The 16,670-nt window shown below is 39.1% G+C and overlaps 1 protein-coding gene and 1 pseudogene across 1 annotated transcript; both read right to left on the reverse strand.

The window, feature by feature from the left end:
- Nucleotides 1-1,398: 1,398 nt before the first annotated feature.
- On the reverse strand, nucleotides 1,399-4,346 carry LOC120277799 (annotated as a pseudogene).
- Nucleotides 4,347-10,081: 5,735 nt separating this feature from the next.
- On the reverse strand, nucleotides 10,082-10,784 carry LOC120277801 (S-locus-specific glycoprotein S6-like). Its single transcript, XM_039284638.1, has one exon. It carries the CDS (start codon nucleotides 10,478-10,480, stop codon nucleotides 10,082-10,084), a length of 399 nt encoding a protein of 132 aa, XP_039140572.1. The 5' UTR covers nucleotides 10,481-10,784.
- Between the last annotated feature and the right edge of the window lie 5,886 nt (nucleotides 10,785-16,670).

Consider the following 16,670-nt stretch of genomic DNA (forward strand, 5'->3'; position numbering starts at 1 on the left):
CCATGAATTCCATGGCCGAAGGGAAGAAGACGAAACATGTTCCCCATCCAATAGCTAAAGTCCGAATAGCCGGGGTCCGTCGTCACTATATGTTTCCCACTCTTGTCTTCCATCTGTCCGGAGCGCTAGATAATTGCTGCGCATCCGCCCCGGATGTCTCGATAAACGCTCATGCTGATCGAGAGACAGTCTCCGCCCGTACGCATATGCCTATACGGATGATGATCGATATTCTCCATGTCTTGGTAGTTGAGCGGGTCGCTACTCCGCTCTCGGTCACGAAACCAGATCATGCCCGAGTAAAATATCCGACCGTACAGACGTGCTACAAAACGGTCTAAGGGAATGGAATAACCACTCCCGGCTTCACTTGGCCTTGTCACTCCCGCGCCAAGGGCGTGACGCCAAAAGGCCTGTAACAGCCGTCCACTAGAGAAAGCACCGCAACTTTAGCAAGCTCCTCCCTAATTTTCTCTGTCTCTTGAGTTAAAGCAATGGAAAGGGATAAGCGACCCAAGTCTGAGTTCACCAACACTTGCACCGGCCTAGCGGTCGAGCGTTGCACCCTCTCCTCAACGTTCGGGCTCCCTTTCTTCGTCCGCACATGAAGATGTTTACGTAAAGGGCTACGTACTTGCGGGCATCTCGCTGCCTTATGCCCAACACAGGCGCACCTCAAGCAGATGACTTGGTGTCGGCATTCCGAGGTTTTGTGAGAAGCACGAAAGCACCGGCCGCAGGTAGCACTGTTAGGGGAGCGCGGATGTTTAGAGCCAGTCAACCGAACATCCCCCTGCTAAGCCTTGGACATCCTCTTCGTAGCACGCTGTATATCCGCACTCCTCGACGCTGGAGAATCATCAGAAGAAGACGAACACACCACCTGCGCAAAAGATTTCTTACCGTCGTCGTTAGGCCCCTTACTAATACCCTTCTTCGCCACATCCCCACGGTCGTTGTCTCCTTCCCCTCCGATGCCGGCCCAGAGGTCACTCAGGAGGCTCATTCTCGGTTCTTCCGTTGAATCTTTCTTTCCTCTCCTCAACTATGTTTCTTTTCATTCATCTTACAAAAAACAAGAAAATATAAAGATGAAAATATATAATAATTTTGAATTCGCTTTTATTTATGGGGGTACGTGTGTAAACCAATAGAACTATGTTGTTAGGAAAATTATATATATATATATATATATATATATATATATATATATATATATATATATATATAAACAAATATGCATGTTATAAATGTGCATAAATGTATAGAAGTGATTACTCGTTTTCATATAGCAAATGAGAAAGAAATCTCCAAGAGTACAAGATGTAATGATGCTAATATTGTATAAACAATTAAATTAATACAATAAAGATGGATATTTGGAATTTCTTAATGATGCTATTTACCTTTTTGATCTGTGAGTGTGATATCATTAAAAGTATGCAAGTCATTCTGATTTAAAACTGTATCATGTTTACTGGTAAATATAGCTTTAAAACCCGGTTCTTTAGGCTTTGGTAATAGGGCATCATTGTTGCCTAGCATGATAACTACTGATGACATGATTGGCCTATCCTCCGGCTTTTCTTGAACACACAAGAGACCTATATTTATGCATCTCATAACTTGAGTCACTGAAAATGAGATACCGATTAATGGATCTAATAAATCCAAAACTTTCCCGTCATTCCATAATCTCCAAGCCTGCAATGATTGCTTAATTATTAGTCACAATGATAATCCTTTTTTTTCTAGGAAATAGTGGTTAAAATTGAATATATTAAAATAAATAGTTAAATATATATACATATATTGCACTACTTACTTTCCCAAGAAGGTAAAGGTGTGTATTTGAGAGGGAAACTCTATTTCTTTTGCTACTTATGATTTCCAAGATTACTACCCCAAAGCTAAACACATCTGACTTCATTGAGAAAACTCCATCCAATGCATACTATGGGGCCATATATACACTGCATTGTTGTCATTTATAATCATTGATATATATAGAAAATTTGTTTAATATAAGATAATATACAAATTGTGAAAGTGGACTTACTATGTGCCAACTACTTTTCTTGTCTTGATCATTGTTTCACGATCTTCAAAAATTCTGGCTAAACCAAAGTCTGAGATTTTAGGATTCATTTCAATGTCTAAAAGGATGTTACTTGCTTTGAGATCCCTATGTATGATTCTTAATCTCGAGTCTTGGTGAAGATATAAAAGACCTCGGGCAATACCTTCAATAATGTGGAAGCGTGTTTGCCATTCCAAATGTTCTCTTTTTTCTTTGTCTAATTAAGAGCAAGCAAAATCAACAGATGCAAACCTATGGCTATTATAATCAAGAATATGTATATTTCAAGAGAAGCAAATTAAAGCTAACCAAATAATTTTTCCAAAACCAAATAGAAATCCATCCAAGCTTCGATTGGGCATGTACTCGTAGACAAGAATCTTTTCATCTCCTTTAATGCAGTACCCTAAAAGCCGCACAAGGTTACGATGTTGAAGCTTTGCAATAAAAGTAACTTCATTTTCAAACTTATCAATGCCTTGTGTTGAATTCTGTGAGAGTCTCTTAACCGCTATTTCATGTCCCTCAGCCAACTTCACCTATAGGCAGTTAATGTTTTAATCACAAGGTCTTATATACTAAATCATTTAATCTGATCTATATATACATGGATTACCTTATAAACAAGGCCAAAACTACCTTTTCCAAGAATGCTTGCCTTAGCAAAGTTGTGCGTAGCCTCCATTAGAGTACTCCATTGAAGTTGCGCTAGTTCAAACTCACCATTTCCACTAACGTCTTTCTCAAATTGATTATAAAAAACAAAAGCTTAATATTATTAGGATAGCTTAATGAAGAGATGAATATACATATATATATATATATATATATATATATAAATCTTACAATAATGCCATTTGATTTAATTTCTAGGAGAATATAATAAGTTTACATACCTTTGTGTATCATCTTCTTCTTTCCCCATGAACAGAAGTATATTAATGGAATTATCAATGCCACCATTGAAAAAACTATGATCAAAACCACTGATTTGGATTGACTTTTCTTACTAGACTTGGTTGAGATTGAGGCTGTTGAATCATTGGAACATAATCAAATGCATTGCTATTTTCATATAAGAAATTATTGTTTGCGATTGAGAACAATGAGAGCAAGAAAAATTGATGTTTTCCAAAAATGTGGTTTAGGAAAATATTATTCAAGAGTTATATCATAAAGCACAAGTAAATTCTGAAAAGACATAATGTTTATCAAAGAAAAATTCGAGTCACTAACTGTTTATTTCATTGTAATTATTTAATGATAATATGATTTATTTATTTTTATAATAAAATTAAATTAAGTGATAATTATTGCGGAAAATGATTAGCAAATCCAAACAAGCATTCTAAATTCTCCAATTTCACTCGTCAGATTCTTCGTATAGATCCAATTTTTATGGAAAGAAATGGTCAAAAACGCCGGCCAGTTGTTGTTGAGGATGTGATTGAAGATGGGTTGTTGACTGAAGGCATGAAGATGCAAGGTTAGTAAGCTCAAAGTATGGGTGAAGCTTTTTGAATGCATGGTGCTGTATGTGATGGAGTGGTGGAAAATTGGAAATGGAAGATGATACTGTACGTACAAGCATGGCACTGTACCAAGCCGGGATGGTGTGACCTGCGTACTTGAGAAGCTGGGATTAGTTTCTCTATAACTAAGTTAGTTAAGTTGAATGTTTGTTTTGAGAGTAAAGAGTTTTATATTTGACTCAATAGTAGTTTGTAGTTGTACCCAGCCAATGCTAGAGTAGTTTAAGGTAAAGTGTGACCAATGAGGTTTTAAGGGGTGGCTCTAACCAATGGTTGAGTGTGTTTGTGTTCCCCTGTCTGTAATACTTTTTGGTATATAATATTAGTAAGTGGAGGATGCTGGTTGGTTGGTCAAGCTATTTTCAAAGTCTCCTTTCTTTCTTTGTGCATTGACCAGAGAAAACCCAGCAAGCATACACTTAGGCATTTCCACAAACACCTTGGTTTTCACTGGGCATTTCATCAAACACCATTGTTTTCCTCACTCGTCAAGACGAAATCCTCAACAGTTGTAACCCACAGGCCACAAATATGTAATATTGACATTAGAGCTAAGCTTAAATTTAGCAATTAAAATTTTCATTCGCATACTATCAGATGATCTCTGCGGTATTCTAACTCAAGTTTAACAGTGGACTAGCACAATATTAGCAGCTACTTAGTTGGTCAGGGAGCTTACCTAGATCATCAGCGGCAAGCCGGACAAAGACATCCTGTGTAGGATGATAGGACATTCTAAGGTCGATGAGCTCCGTCACCAAAATAACGCATCCGAGTCCTGCACCACTGATGTTTGTTGTGGCATAGGCTGTACACGAGCAATTCGTAAACACTTTGTGCTGCATTCATTCATGCTGATGTTTGCGTATAGGATGGCGTTTGACGTTTCTGGCAGCGCTGCAAGGGTGATAGTCATGAACCTGTCGGTCATATTCTTGCAGTCGAGCTCCGTGAGGCGCTCACAACCGGACGAGGCATCCCTGAGAACCCACTCCTGCGGAGACTTTGGCTTGAACCCTTGCAAGCAGCTGCATGTGGGCCAGATATTGATGTCGCACACGCTGTGTTAGAGGACTAGTATATACTTATACTATACTTGTTAGAGGACTACTATATACTTATACTATACTTTGAATCTTACTGTTTATACATACTAACTACTTCTGTATTTATACACATTGTATCTATTTATTGGCCTCTTGCCTTAATGAAAGTATGCCCATTCTTATCAACATCTAACATGGTATCAGAGATGTTCTTTGGGTGATTTTTTTTTTCCGCCAGGTCGGAGTCCACTTCGCTGGACTTTTGAGAGTCTGATTTGTTCTCATCATTCTCTGGTTTCTTCTCCTCGGCCGGATCTCTTCCGAGTTTGGCTCGCCAACGCCGATCGGCCAGCGATCCTCACTTCCTCGTTGATCATCCACCACCTGCCGCCGTTGACGCCTTGTGAGCCATCGTCCTGATCCCGACCACCGCCGCCAAGTTCTTCAGCTCCTTGCTCGGTCCTCGTGTACCTTCTCATCATCGTCATCATACAAGCTGCAGACGACCATCCTTACTCTTCCCGTCTTCAGTTTCTCTTGTGCAGCCCGGCCATCCCTACTGTTCATCAAGGACCGTGGTTCGGACATCAGAGAGTCTTCATCGGTGAGGCTTCCACTGAGATCCACGTACAAGCCGATCGTCCCTTCCGCTGGCCAGCATGATCGCAACTTTCTTCATTTGGTCAACAAGCTTAATGGCATTCATTGTTTGCATGTGATGATAGTGGATGTTCCTATTCACTAGATGGTGACATTCCACTAATTGGGCCGACCAAACATGATGGGAGACAAGCATGCATGTGATGTTATTTTTTTTATTTATTTATTTTTGCACGTGATGTTATCTCATTCATGTGATGTTATTTCACTAATAGTTGTTTATTAAAAAACGCCCACATGGCTTCTACTACTCAGAATTTTCTTAGTCAGGTGGATGTCAAATTAAATGGCTCCAATTATAAAGAATGGTACACTACTCTACGTATCATTCTACTTGGATACGAGTTATTTGGACATGTGGATGATACCTCTCCCCCTCCTAAAGAGACTGACAGTACATTTGCTTCATGGGTTACTGCTGATCATCGCACAATGTCTATCATCTGTCAGTCATGCGAGGTTGATATTCGCATGGAAATTGGGCATCTTCCGACTGGCCTAGCTATGTGGACCCATCTGCGTCACATGTTTGAGCGATCCGACTACGCTCGCCCGATGATGCTATTTTTGACGGATCTCACCTATGTTCAGCAACGGGAGCGCTCTGTACGGGAATATGTTACTGAATTGCGATCATTGTGGAGACAACTTGACTCTTTAGAGCCTTCCACTTGTTTGGCGATGCAAGTGTTGTAAGGCTCGCGATTCGATCTCGCCGAACACGGCGGACCTTTGAGTTTCTGATGCGTCTCCGTCCTGACTATGAGCCTGTTCGCAGCCAATTACTTAATCGAGACCCAATTCCCTCCTTTGATGATGTTGTGTGCAGTGTTATGGGCCGAGAAACGAGGCTACATGCACTCTCATCATCTCGTCCTGGCTCTACAGATCATGGGTCTTGGGCGTGACATCTTGGCGCTCTTCTCGGACCTCTACTCCCGATGCACCATTGTCCTCTCCCCGGATCCTCTCCTTTTTGCCGTTACTGCAAGCGACAAGGTCATACAAAGACTCAATGTCCAAAGCTTCAGCAACAGCGGCATCATCCACAGCATCGTCCACCTCAACGGTCTTTTGGAGTTCCTTCTTCACCTCATGCTGCTACTGTCGAGGCCTTGACTCCTGATTCTTCTGGGGATATTGCTTCTCAGGTTGCTAAGCTTACAGAGCAACTACATGCCATGCAATCCAGTTCTTCCTCTGTTATGTCTGCTGCCTCTGGTATGTCTTCCTCCTCATGGATTTTTAGACTACGGGTGCTACTCACCATATGATCTGCGGATGCTACTACCTTAGTTCATCATTCTAGTACTCACCCAGTTTCTAGTGTTCGTACTGCTGACGGAAGTCTTCTTCACATCCACGCGATCCGGTCATCTTCGATCTTCTTCATTTTCTATTCCCTCGATTCACCATGTTCCCTGGTTTTAGCTTTAAATCTTATTTACATCGATCGACTTACGGATCATGGTTTGCTGTTACCTTCTCTTCTTACGCACTGTACATGCGGGACCATCTTACAGGTCAGAGGATTGGGATCGGGCGTAGAGTTGGCGGGCTTTATCACCTTGAGTCTATCCATCTACCTGCATCTACTTCTCCTTCCATATGTACTCACCCCTCTCTGTTGCTTCGTTTGTTCATTAGATCGTTGGCATGCTCGATTAGGGACATGTATCTAATGCTCACTTTGAAACTATTAACTAGTTCAGGGTATCTTGGTTCTGTCTCTTCTGGCTCATTATCTTCTTGTATGGGTTGTAAGTTTGCTAAACATTCGGCTCTTCCTTTTACATCTAGTGACTCCTTTTCCAACTCCACTTTTTGATCTAGTACATTCGATGTTTGGGGGTCCCTGCTCCTTCCTCTTCTCTCGCTGGATTCTCTTATTACATAAGCTTCATTGATGACTTTTCTAGATATACCTGGCTCTACCTAATGCGATCTCGTTTTGAAGTCTACACCATTTATTCTCAATTCACACAAATGGTTCAAACTCAATTCGATAAACGAATCAAGGTTCTTCAGCCGATGGAGCTCAAGAGTATCTCTCTACATCTTTCCGTGCCTTACTTTCCTCTCATGGCACCCTTTCTCGCTGATCCTGTCCTTACACACCTGCTCGGAATGGTGTTCTTGGCGTAAAGCATCGCCATATACTTGAGACTACTCGTGCCCTTCTTTTTCGCCTCCTCTGTTCCTCAACAATTTTTGGGGTGAAGCTATTCTTACATCCATCTATCTTATTAATAGAACACCTTCCTCCACTCTTTCTGGTGTTACTCCTTATGAGCGGTTGTTCTCTTGTTCCCCATCTTATGGTCATCTTCGCACCTTTTGGTTGTGTTTGCTTTGTGCTCCCTGCCTTCCATCGAGCGAACTAAGCTCTCTCCGCGTTCTGTGCTGTGCATTTTTTTCTTGGATACAGCTCTGAACACAAGGGTTATCGCTGCTATGATCCTACCTCTCGTCGTCTTCGTATTTCTCGTCATGTTACCTTTCTTGAAGATACCACTTTCTTTACTTCTCCTCCTCCAGATCTTTCCTTTCTTAGGACTTCCTCTTCTTTTCCTACTCCCAAACCTTTAGTTATTCTACCCGACTTCTCTGACATTCCTGCCGCCTCCACAACTTCACCCACCATGTCTTCTAGCATTTCTCCTCCTTCTTCTACCCAACTCCCAGCAAATGTTGATACTTCAGGTGATTCTCCCGTTTCCTCCTCCAGTCCCACCTCCCCTGAAGATGCTCCTGCTATCCCTCGTCGTTACCCAGACCGTGTTCGTCGTCCTCCAGCTCGGTATGCTCTTTCTCTTTCTTCTACTTACTCTCCACATTTTCAGACTTTTCTTGCTGCCGTTCACACTTATCATGAGCCACAGTCATATCGTGAGGCCGCCCAACATCCCCATTGGCAGCAGGCTATGACAGAGGAACTTGGGGCTCTTGAGCGTATGCATACCTGGGATCTCGTTCCTCTTCCTTCCGATGTTACTCCCATCAGTTGTCGGTGGATCTATAGGATTAAGACCCGCGCTGATGGCACTATTGAGCGCTATAAGGCTCGTCTTGTTGCTCGTGGCTTTACTCAAGAGTATGGCATTGATTATGAGGAGACCTTTGCTCCTGTAGCCAAGTTGACTACTGTTCGTCTTCTTCTTGCTGTTGCTGCAGCACGTCAGTGGCCGCTCTATCAGTTAGATGTGACCAATGCTTTCTTACATGGAGATCTTTCTGAGGAGGTTTATATGACTCCTCCTCCTGGTTTCTCTCATCCTCCTCAGCATGTGTGTCATCTTCGTCGAGCTATTTATGGACTCAAACAGGCCCCTCGCGCCTGGTTTGAGCGTTTTCGCAGTGTGATTCTTGCTCTTGGTTTCTCAGAGAGCTCTCATGATTACGCTCTCTTCACTCGTCAGACTCCTCGTGGTCTCACTATTCTTCTTTTATATGTTGACGATATGGTTATTTCTGGTGATGATGCCGGGACTATTATTTCTACGAAAGCTGAGTTTACACAATCGAGTTTCAGATGAAAGATCTTGGTCCCCTTCATTACTTTCTAGGTCTTGAGATTGCTTATTCTCGTCGCGGTTATTTGTTATCTCAGCAGAAATATATTTCTGACATTTTTCGACGAGCTGACATCACCGATATTCGCACTGCTTCCACTCCCATTGAATTACATCACCGTCTCTCCTCTTCTGATGGTGAGCTTTTGATTGATCCCACTCGTTATCGGGCTCTTGTTGGTGCTCTCGTCTACTTGACCATCACTCGACCCGATATTGCTTATGCAGTTCGTGTTCTCGATCCCGGGTTTGTGAGTGCTCCTCGCTCTACTCATTATCTTGCGACTGCGGGTTCTTCGTTACCTCCGTGGCACTCTTACTAGATCTTTATTTTTCTCGGCCACATCATCGTTTGAGTCTGCGTGCCCTCTGTAATCGTCGATTAGGCGGTGATTCTCTCGATCGCAAATCTACCATCGGTTTTCGCATTTTCCTTGGAGATTCCCTTATCTCTTGGAAAAGCAAGAAACAATCCACGATTGCTCTTTCTCTGCCGAGGGCCGAGTATGGTGCTATGTCCTCCACTGCCAAGGAGATTATTTGGTTGCGTTATATTTTTGGTGGATTTTTGGTGTCTCTTTTATCTACTCCCACTCCTATCTCATCGTGACAATCGAGTGCCATCAAAATTGCTCGCCAATCCCAGTATTTCATGAACGCACCAAACATCTTGAGGTTGCTCTACATTTTGTTCGTCATCATTACCATGCTGGTACTATTCTTCTTCCGTATGTTGCCTCCGCCTATCGACTATCGATCTTTTCACTAAAGACACATCTTGCTTTCTCGATTTCGGTTTACGGTTGACAAACTCTCAGTTTATGATCCACCGTGAGTTTGAGGGAGGGTGTTAGAGGACTAGTATATACTTATACTATACTTGTTAGAGGACTACTATATACTTATACTATACTTTGTATCTTACTGTTTATACATACTAACTACTTCTGTATTTATACACATTGTATCTATTTATTGGCCTCTTGCCTTAATGAAAGTATGCCTATTCTTATCAACATCTAACACGCTGTAACGCCCGCATTTTGAGTACATCTCGCACTCGCTCTTGGGGTAGTAGAAGAAGTTATTCCACATGCCAACGCTCTCCATCCACACAAATAATTGTCTCGCCATGCCGGACTGGTCCACTACCACCCGAGTCAGTGTCTTTGTGCCTGTTGTGTCATACCTTTAGTAAACCTCGTCTTTGTTGCTAACAAAATTCGCGCAGAAGTCACTGGGGCTTTCTCCTACGTTACTGAAAGTGGTGCCATTCCATGGCCCAGAGCGCCACATTTTAGCCAAACCAGACCATAAAATTAATTGAGGAATCCCTTCATGGTCCATGGATAGGACGTAGCGCCCTGGAGATGGATCGTCGTAGCTCAGCCAAGAGGTTAGATTGCGGTTAAGACCAGTTCTCAAGTCCCATCCAAGCTTCATGCCTGACAGATGGGTGTCTGTCCGGTAGTCAAAGCTCTGCCAAGCAAACTCGCTGCTGTTGGCTACTCTGATAACAAGGTTGCCGTCATCTAAGATCTGTGCCACCGGATTAGTAAGGGTCACCGTGGGCATGGGCAAGAAAATCATGGAGTTGATGGTGAGAGTTCCATTGCCATTCAGTTCCAAGCTTCCATTGGTGCCTGATACTGGACTGCGGCGGTTGGCAACCCATACTACTGTTTTCTGTCCTGCTGGTCGTAGCTTGTTGTACCATCGGCTGCGATGGAATAATGGAAGATAACCAAGAGGAAGAGAAGGCGGGTAACTAACTGTGCCATTACCATGGAACTTATCAGACTACTAGTCTTCAAGTAACTTGACGAACAAATGGATTGGTATTCATGTCACTTACACAAGAAAGAGAGAGAGAAACAAAGAACGATAACATGAATTCCCCTGAGAAAAAGCAAAATAAAGAACTTGACTTTTGACGGAGAAAAGTAGTGCATTAGTTTGAACAGAGTTTTCAATCTTAATTACGACTTCATTCTCTCTCTCTCTCTTTTTATATATATATATATATATATATATATATATATATAAATTGATAAATAAATTAAAAAAATGAAAAAAATTTAATTGCAAAAACAGTCTCTGTATTTTTCTCACATTGAGTGGCTGCACTTTTAAGACGGGTTAAATCAAGTCCAAATTGTTACTATTTTAGTTGGAGTGGTTTTTTTATAAATAAAATATTGATAAATTATTAAAAAAATCAATAAAAACATAATTAAAAGAACTTAAATTTCAGATTTAGACGCAAATTCGAATCCAAAAATCAAGTTTCTTTTTCCCACTTTTTTCTCTGCCCTCCTCAATTACAACAACCATCCCCTCATTTTTCACCATGACACCTCATCTTTTTTTACAACGACCATCCATTGTCTCATCTTTTTCCACAAAATCATTTAGTCAAGCAAAAAAAAAAAAACAAGTTTCAAAGGCATTGGCATATCAACAAATAATTTGTGGGTATAAATAAAAAACTAAACAATTAGACAACTTGGCAAATAAAAGGCATGCTCATGCTATCAATACAAACCAACATCTCTTACTAGTTAAGCAAACAGGAACTAACAAACTGGGCTAATAACAAGAAACTAGTATCAACATCATAATACCCACAAGCTTAGTAACCTAAACTACAGGAACAAGAAGAATCCACCAAACAAAAAACCTTACATGGCTAGATGTAGCAAATTCAGCCTGAACAAAACAAGCCTTGATGCCCCAAAGTTCTGATGAGCCGGTGTGGTGTGGCATGTGGCGAGGGGAAGCATGGGCTTTAGGTGGGAGAAAGTGAAAGGTGAAGGAGAAAATAGAAAAATTGCTCACGGTATATTAATGAAGAATGAAAAAAAAAATGGGTGTGCTGGTGGGGTCCACAATCTTGGCACTTCTCCATGAGGTTGGCATTGTGCAAACTGCAAAGCCTTGGAGCTGCAGCTGAAGATTGAGTCAGTAAAGCTTAGCTGATATCATACTATCACTTATTTCCTGGGAAAACAATGAAGTAGCTAGTAATTAGTATGTGAGTCTGAGACAACATTGATGGATTAAAAACAGAAAGACTTGTCAAGAAACTCTGCCCGTTTTGACAATGTCCAAAAAGCTGCAATTCCATTTGATACTAAATAAATCAATGCACTTGTTTTAAAGCCGGTCTCCGTTGACATTTTCCATTGATTCCATACAACACCTTATTGCAAAGGAGTATTGGGTCAAAGTCTTTTATGTGCCTCATCTCATCAGTAACCTTATGTATCTATAAATATTTCCATTCCATTAGCACCCAAGGCGCCCATTCTCCAAAACCTCTCTCATTTGCTTGCTTCTATCAGCTCTCAGGAATCACTTCATATAAAAACTCACACAATGGCATCACAGATGATCCAGAGCTACCGCAGCAGTGCTGAGATATACAATGGTGATGCTCTCTGCAAGAAGAAATCCATTCAACTGCTCGAAGAGATTGGCCTTCCAAATGGTTTGTTTCCACTGGATGACATAGAAGAGTTTGAATTCTGATGGAAGCCTCCCCTGGAGCTGGAAGACACTCACTGTTCTTCTTCCTCACAGTTTCGATCACACAGAGAAGAATCGAAAGAGAGAAATATGCTCACAAAACAACTCAACATAATTCATTGAAAAAAAACATACATATACTCAATACTATAAAGGAACACGAAAACAAAGAAAAATAAAATAACAAAGATGCTGAAAAACAAGGCAATAAATGCCAATCAAACACGCCTTTTCAGTCCGGAATCACCGCTAGCTCAGCTGACGCACTGCAGCTGGACAGTCCCACGTGACACAATAACCTGCTAATACATACTTAGTTAAAGATACATACATATATGTGATCCAGTCAGGATTACAACCAACAAATTCGACCATGACACAGGGTTTGTCTGGTTGATTCAAAAGAAGAAGAAGGACCATGCATTCAAAAAAATCTAAAGGGCAGTGTCATATGCTCCTGAGGTGAAGACATATGTGGAGAATGGGAAGATGAAGAAGATGACTGGAGTGAAGACCAAAGAACACATGCTTTGGCTCTCTGAAGTTGAGATATACATTGAGGATCCTTGGTCTTTCAGATAGCTTTCCCCGTTTCTGCATTCGAGCTTGACATGTAGTGAGTCTGAAGACCAAAGGGTTGCAGTGCTATCAAAGTTTGCATCTCGAAATAACTTTGTTCTTTTATTATAATAGCTTTATGTTTGGTGAAGTGTTGTCATGCAATGTTTTTGAATAAAGTGGATAAACCACAAATTTATTAAAGAAAAGAGAAACTGGGGAAAACAAAGTACATAGTGGCAACAACAAACAAGACAATCTAAAGAAGAAGGAAACTGATTTCCTCATCAGGGATGAGAAAGACAAGTAACAGTGAAAATAAAACTAAGAAGAAGTAGGAGAGTCTGAAGCTGGCGAAAAATATAAGGTACATTTTCTTCAAGACCAAGATGTACATTTGGGTGCATTATTTACATTATATACGCATGGTAGACTTCATGGAAGTAAAATCAATAAACAATAATGAAGACATCAGTTTCTAATAGGTATTGAGCATTATAAGTAAACCGCAAAGCTTATCACAAATAATGCTGAAATGCAATGCAAGTGGAAAATATGTAAATAAGAAGGTCCATAGCAAGGTAGAGAGTTGTCGCATTGATGCAGTCTGAAATTGCAATCAATCTACATCAAGCTTGATTATGCTGCAAAAGAAGGCAGCAGAGCATCATATCGTGGTCCAGAAATCCAAATTGTAGTATAACAACCTCTACTTCTTGAAGAAGATAAGACACTGTTGGATCAATGAACAAAACATACTGACAATAACAAACATCAAGATGTAGACAAGGAGAACAAAATAAAGAAATGACAAAACAAAAAGCAGAAGCAACCAATGCTTAATCAAGTAGAATCACGATTAATTTATCATCAAAATCATCATTGTCTGAGAAAAGACAAGCCTTTATTTGGACCTTAAAAACAGGCACAAGCAACCAATGCTTAACCATGTCGCCCTGTTAAATTTCAAACAAGCATCAACAGATATATTGTCATAAGAATATAGCATTGTTTAGAAATTATCACACCCCGAACCCGAAGTGTTGACAAATAGCTGCATACCTACAAGGCCATAACCAAGTAGTCATGCAAGGCCTCAAAACTTGTCTCACACTAGGCAGAACAACATCTGACTGCAAGGACAATAAACTTTAAAAGCAAAGGAAACTACAATGCTCGGAATATAAAAAAAACACATAACACCGACATAACTATTAAATAAAACAATGAAAGTTCAGCCCACAACAAAAAGAGGGTTTATTAACTTGGCAACCACTAGACTGTGATTTGCTCAATGACCCCGCTAAGTTGTCCACCACTCAACTCTACTCCTGATTTGAAAGAGAATGAGAACAACTTAATGAGCTTGGGAGGCCAGTAAGGAACCACTAAAAATAACGGGATCACAAAAAAAAATTCAATAATTTCTAAAAACATACAAAATGTAACATAACTGAATAAATATCAAAATGAAATCCAGAAATCGGAAATAATTCAAAACAAATTTAGGTGACCCGAGACAAAATATCAGAAGCCGTTATTCTTCACTGACGGAACGGTGCGAAACTATAGTTTCTATGTCAGAAGTACTTGTCGACACGGTCAGTGTTTAACTCCCAGTGACAGTGTTAATGCATAGTCAATTGGGAACTAATTTTTATGTCAAAATAGTTCATGTTCGTAACATAATAAAATGTCAAAACCAATACTAAGAAAATATAGTGTAATCGTATGATCCCTTTTTTTATATCAAAATAATCAATTATCTAAACTTGCAAGGACAATTTATAAAAATTATCAAAGAATTGAATAATCCATATAATTCCAAAATATAGTTAATCAGGATCAATATATATATACACTTTTCCAGCAAATCCAAAACAATCCAAGAAATCATAAATTAAATAGATAAACTAATTCGGAACCCAGCATTTCAAAAAAAATAATAAAATAATCATAAATTAAATAAATAAAATAACTCAGAAAAGGTACCATGAATCCGTAGAATGATTAAATTAACCACTAATGAGTTGAGTTGGCATAAAATCTCTAATTAAACAGAATATCATAAAACAAATAAAATAAATAAATAAATATTACTAAATGATGAAAGAGATTGTCAACATAGTAACAAAATACAGAACCTAAGCCTTTGAATAATTTTCACAGTAAAACCCAAGTTAATTAAATAATTACGTCGATGTTTATCGGAAATCAGAAATTTGCATATACATATATATATATATATATATATATATATATATTTATATGTAGTGTACTTACCTGACTAGCTAACACCAAAACTACAAGCACCCTGAAATTAGGTTTCCACAGAATACCCTATAATTGAGAGCACATCCCAAAGGTATTAAGACGCTAAACATACTAAAAATACACAAGGATATACACAGTGGATCAAATTCCTACACTGACTATCATAATACTTAAAACATCCAACAATCCAATATATATATATATATATCTGTGTGTGCTAACTATTCACACATAGAACTTCTCCACTATTCCCTATGAAATCAAAACAAGCACATTATCTAAATCCTGAAATCAATTTAATATATATATATATATATATATATATATATATATATATATATATATATATATATTAAGTAAAGCACACAACACTTCAACTAGTAATCATCCTATACATAAATTATCAACATTCTGGCCACAAAGCACCTATTGTACAAGAATAGTTCCTGACATATAAAGACAAAATCATTGATATTATCCTCATCATAATACGGTGTTGACAATCTAATTGGAAAAACAAGTAGCAATTAAATACTAAGCACCAAACACTGAACTCCTTGAATCAAGTGTGGCTTCTAAAATATAGGAAATGATGTTTTCTTAGGTAGCTATTATCAATGATAAAGAAGCTGGCCAATTATTAAGAAATCCATTTTTAAACAACATGAATTAATAACATGCAACTGATCTGCAGATATATCACCAAATCTATAATTAGCAAACAGCTCATGCAAGTCTTACAAAATTTTGCAAATCCATTAGACCAACAGTTGCATATTTAATGCAGAACTAGATGTTATTGGAAAACTATGTTTTAGAGGGTATTTTTGAATTACAGAAAAACCTGGTAAATTTAAAGTAAAATAATAATAATAATAATAATAATAATAATAATAATAATAATAATAATAACAACAAAATCTTACACAAATCATAAAAAGACAACAATGAAAACCTACAACTTGGCCTCTTGAACAAATCATAAAAAGACAACAATGAAAAACCTACAACTTGACCAAAGATCCAATGAAGGGGAAACTTACCTCAAATAAGAGACACAAAACCCTTGACGAAGAGACCTATCTTCATCCTCGTCGCCGGCACCACACACCAAAACAAAAGAAAAAGAGGAGAAGAGGAAAAAAAACTAAATCTCTCATTCTTCTTAATCCAAACGAAGATCTATGATGGGAGAAACGAATAGACGATGGCTAGGGTTTTGAAACCTAAATAAAATATAAAGATAAATAAATAAAATTCCTTAACTGCCATGCATGCACAATTAATAAAATAAATAAAAAAAATGTGTGGGGCCCACAGAAATTGTTACCAACATCACAATGTACTAGTCGTACAACGTGATCTTCTTCAGTGAAATATTTTGTATGGCATTCAAATCAGTAAGATTTTCTTATAAACA

This window comes from Dioscorea cayenensis, chromosome 15 (genome assembly GCF_009730915.1).
Source record: "Dioscorea cayenensis subsp. rotundata cultivar TDr96_F1 chromosome 15, TDr96_F1_v2_PseudoChromosome.rev07_lg8_w22 25.fasta, whole genome shotgun sequence".
NCBI classification, from domain to species: Eukaryota; Viridiplantae; Streptophyta; class Magnoliopsida; order Dioscoreales; family Dioscoreaceae; genus Dioscorea; species Dioscorea cayenensis.

Excerpts from the sequence above, each read along its gene's own strand:
- LOC120277801 (XM_039284638.1), bottom strand. The coding sequence starts at position 10,480 with ATGATTTTCTTGCCCATGCCCACGGTGACCCTTACTAATCCGGTGGCA.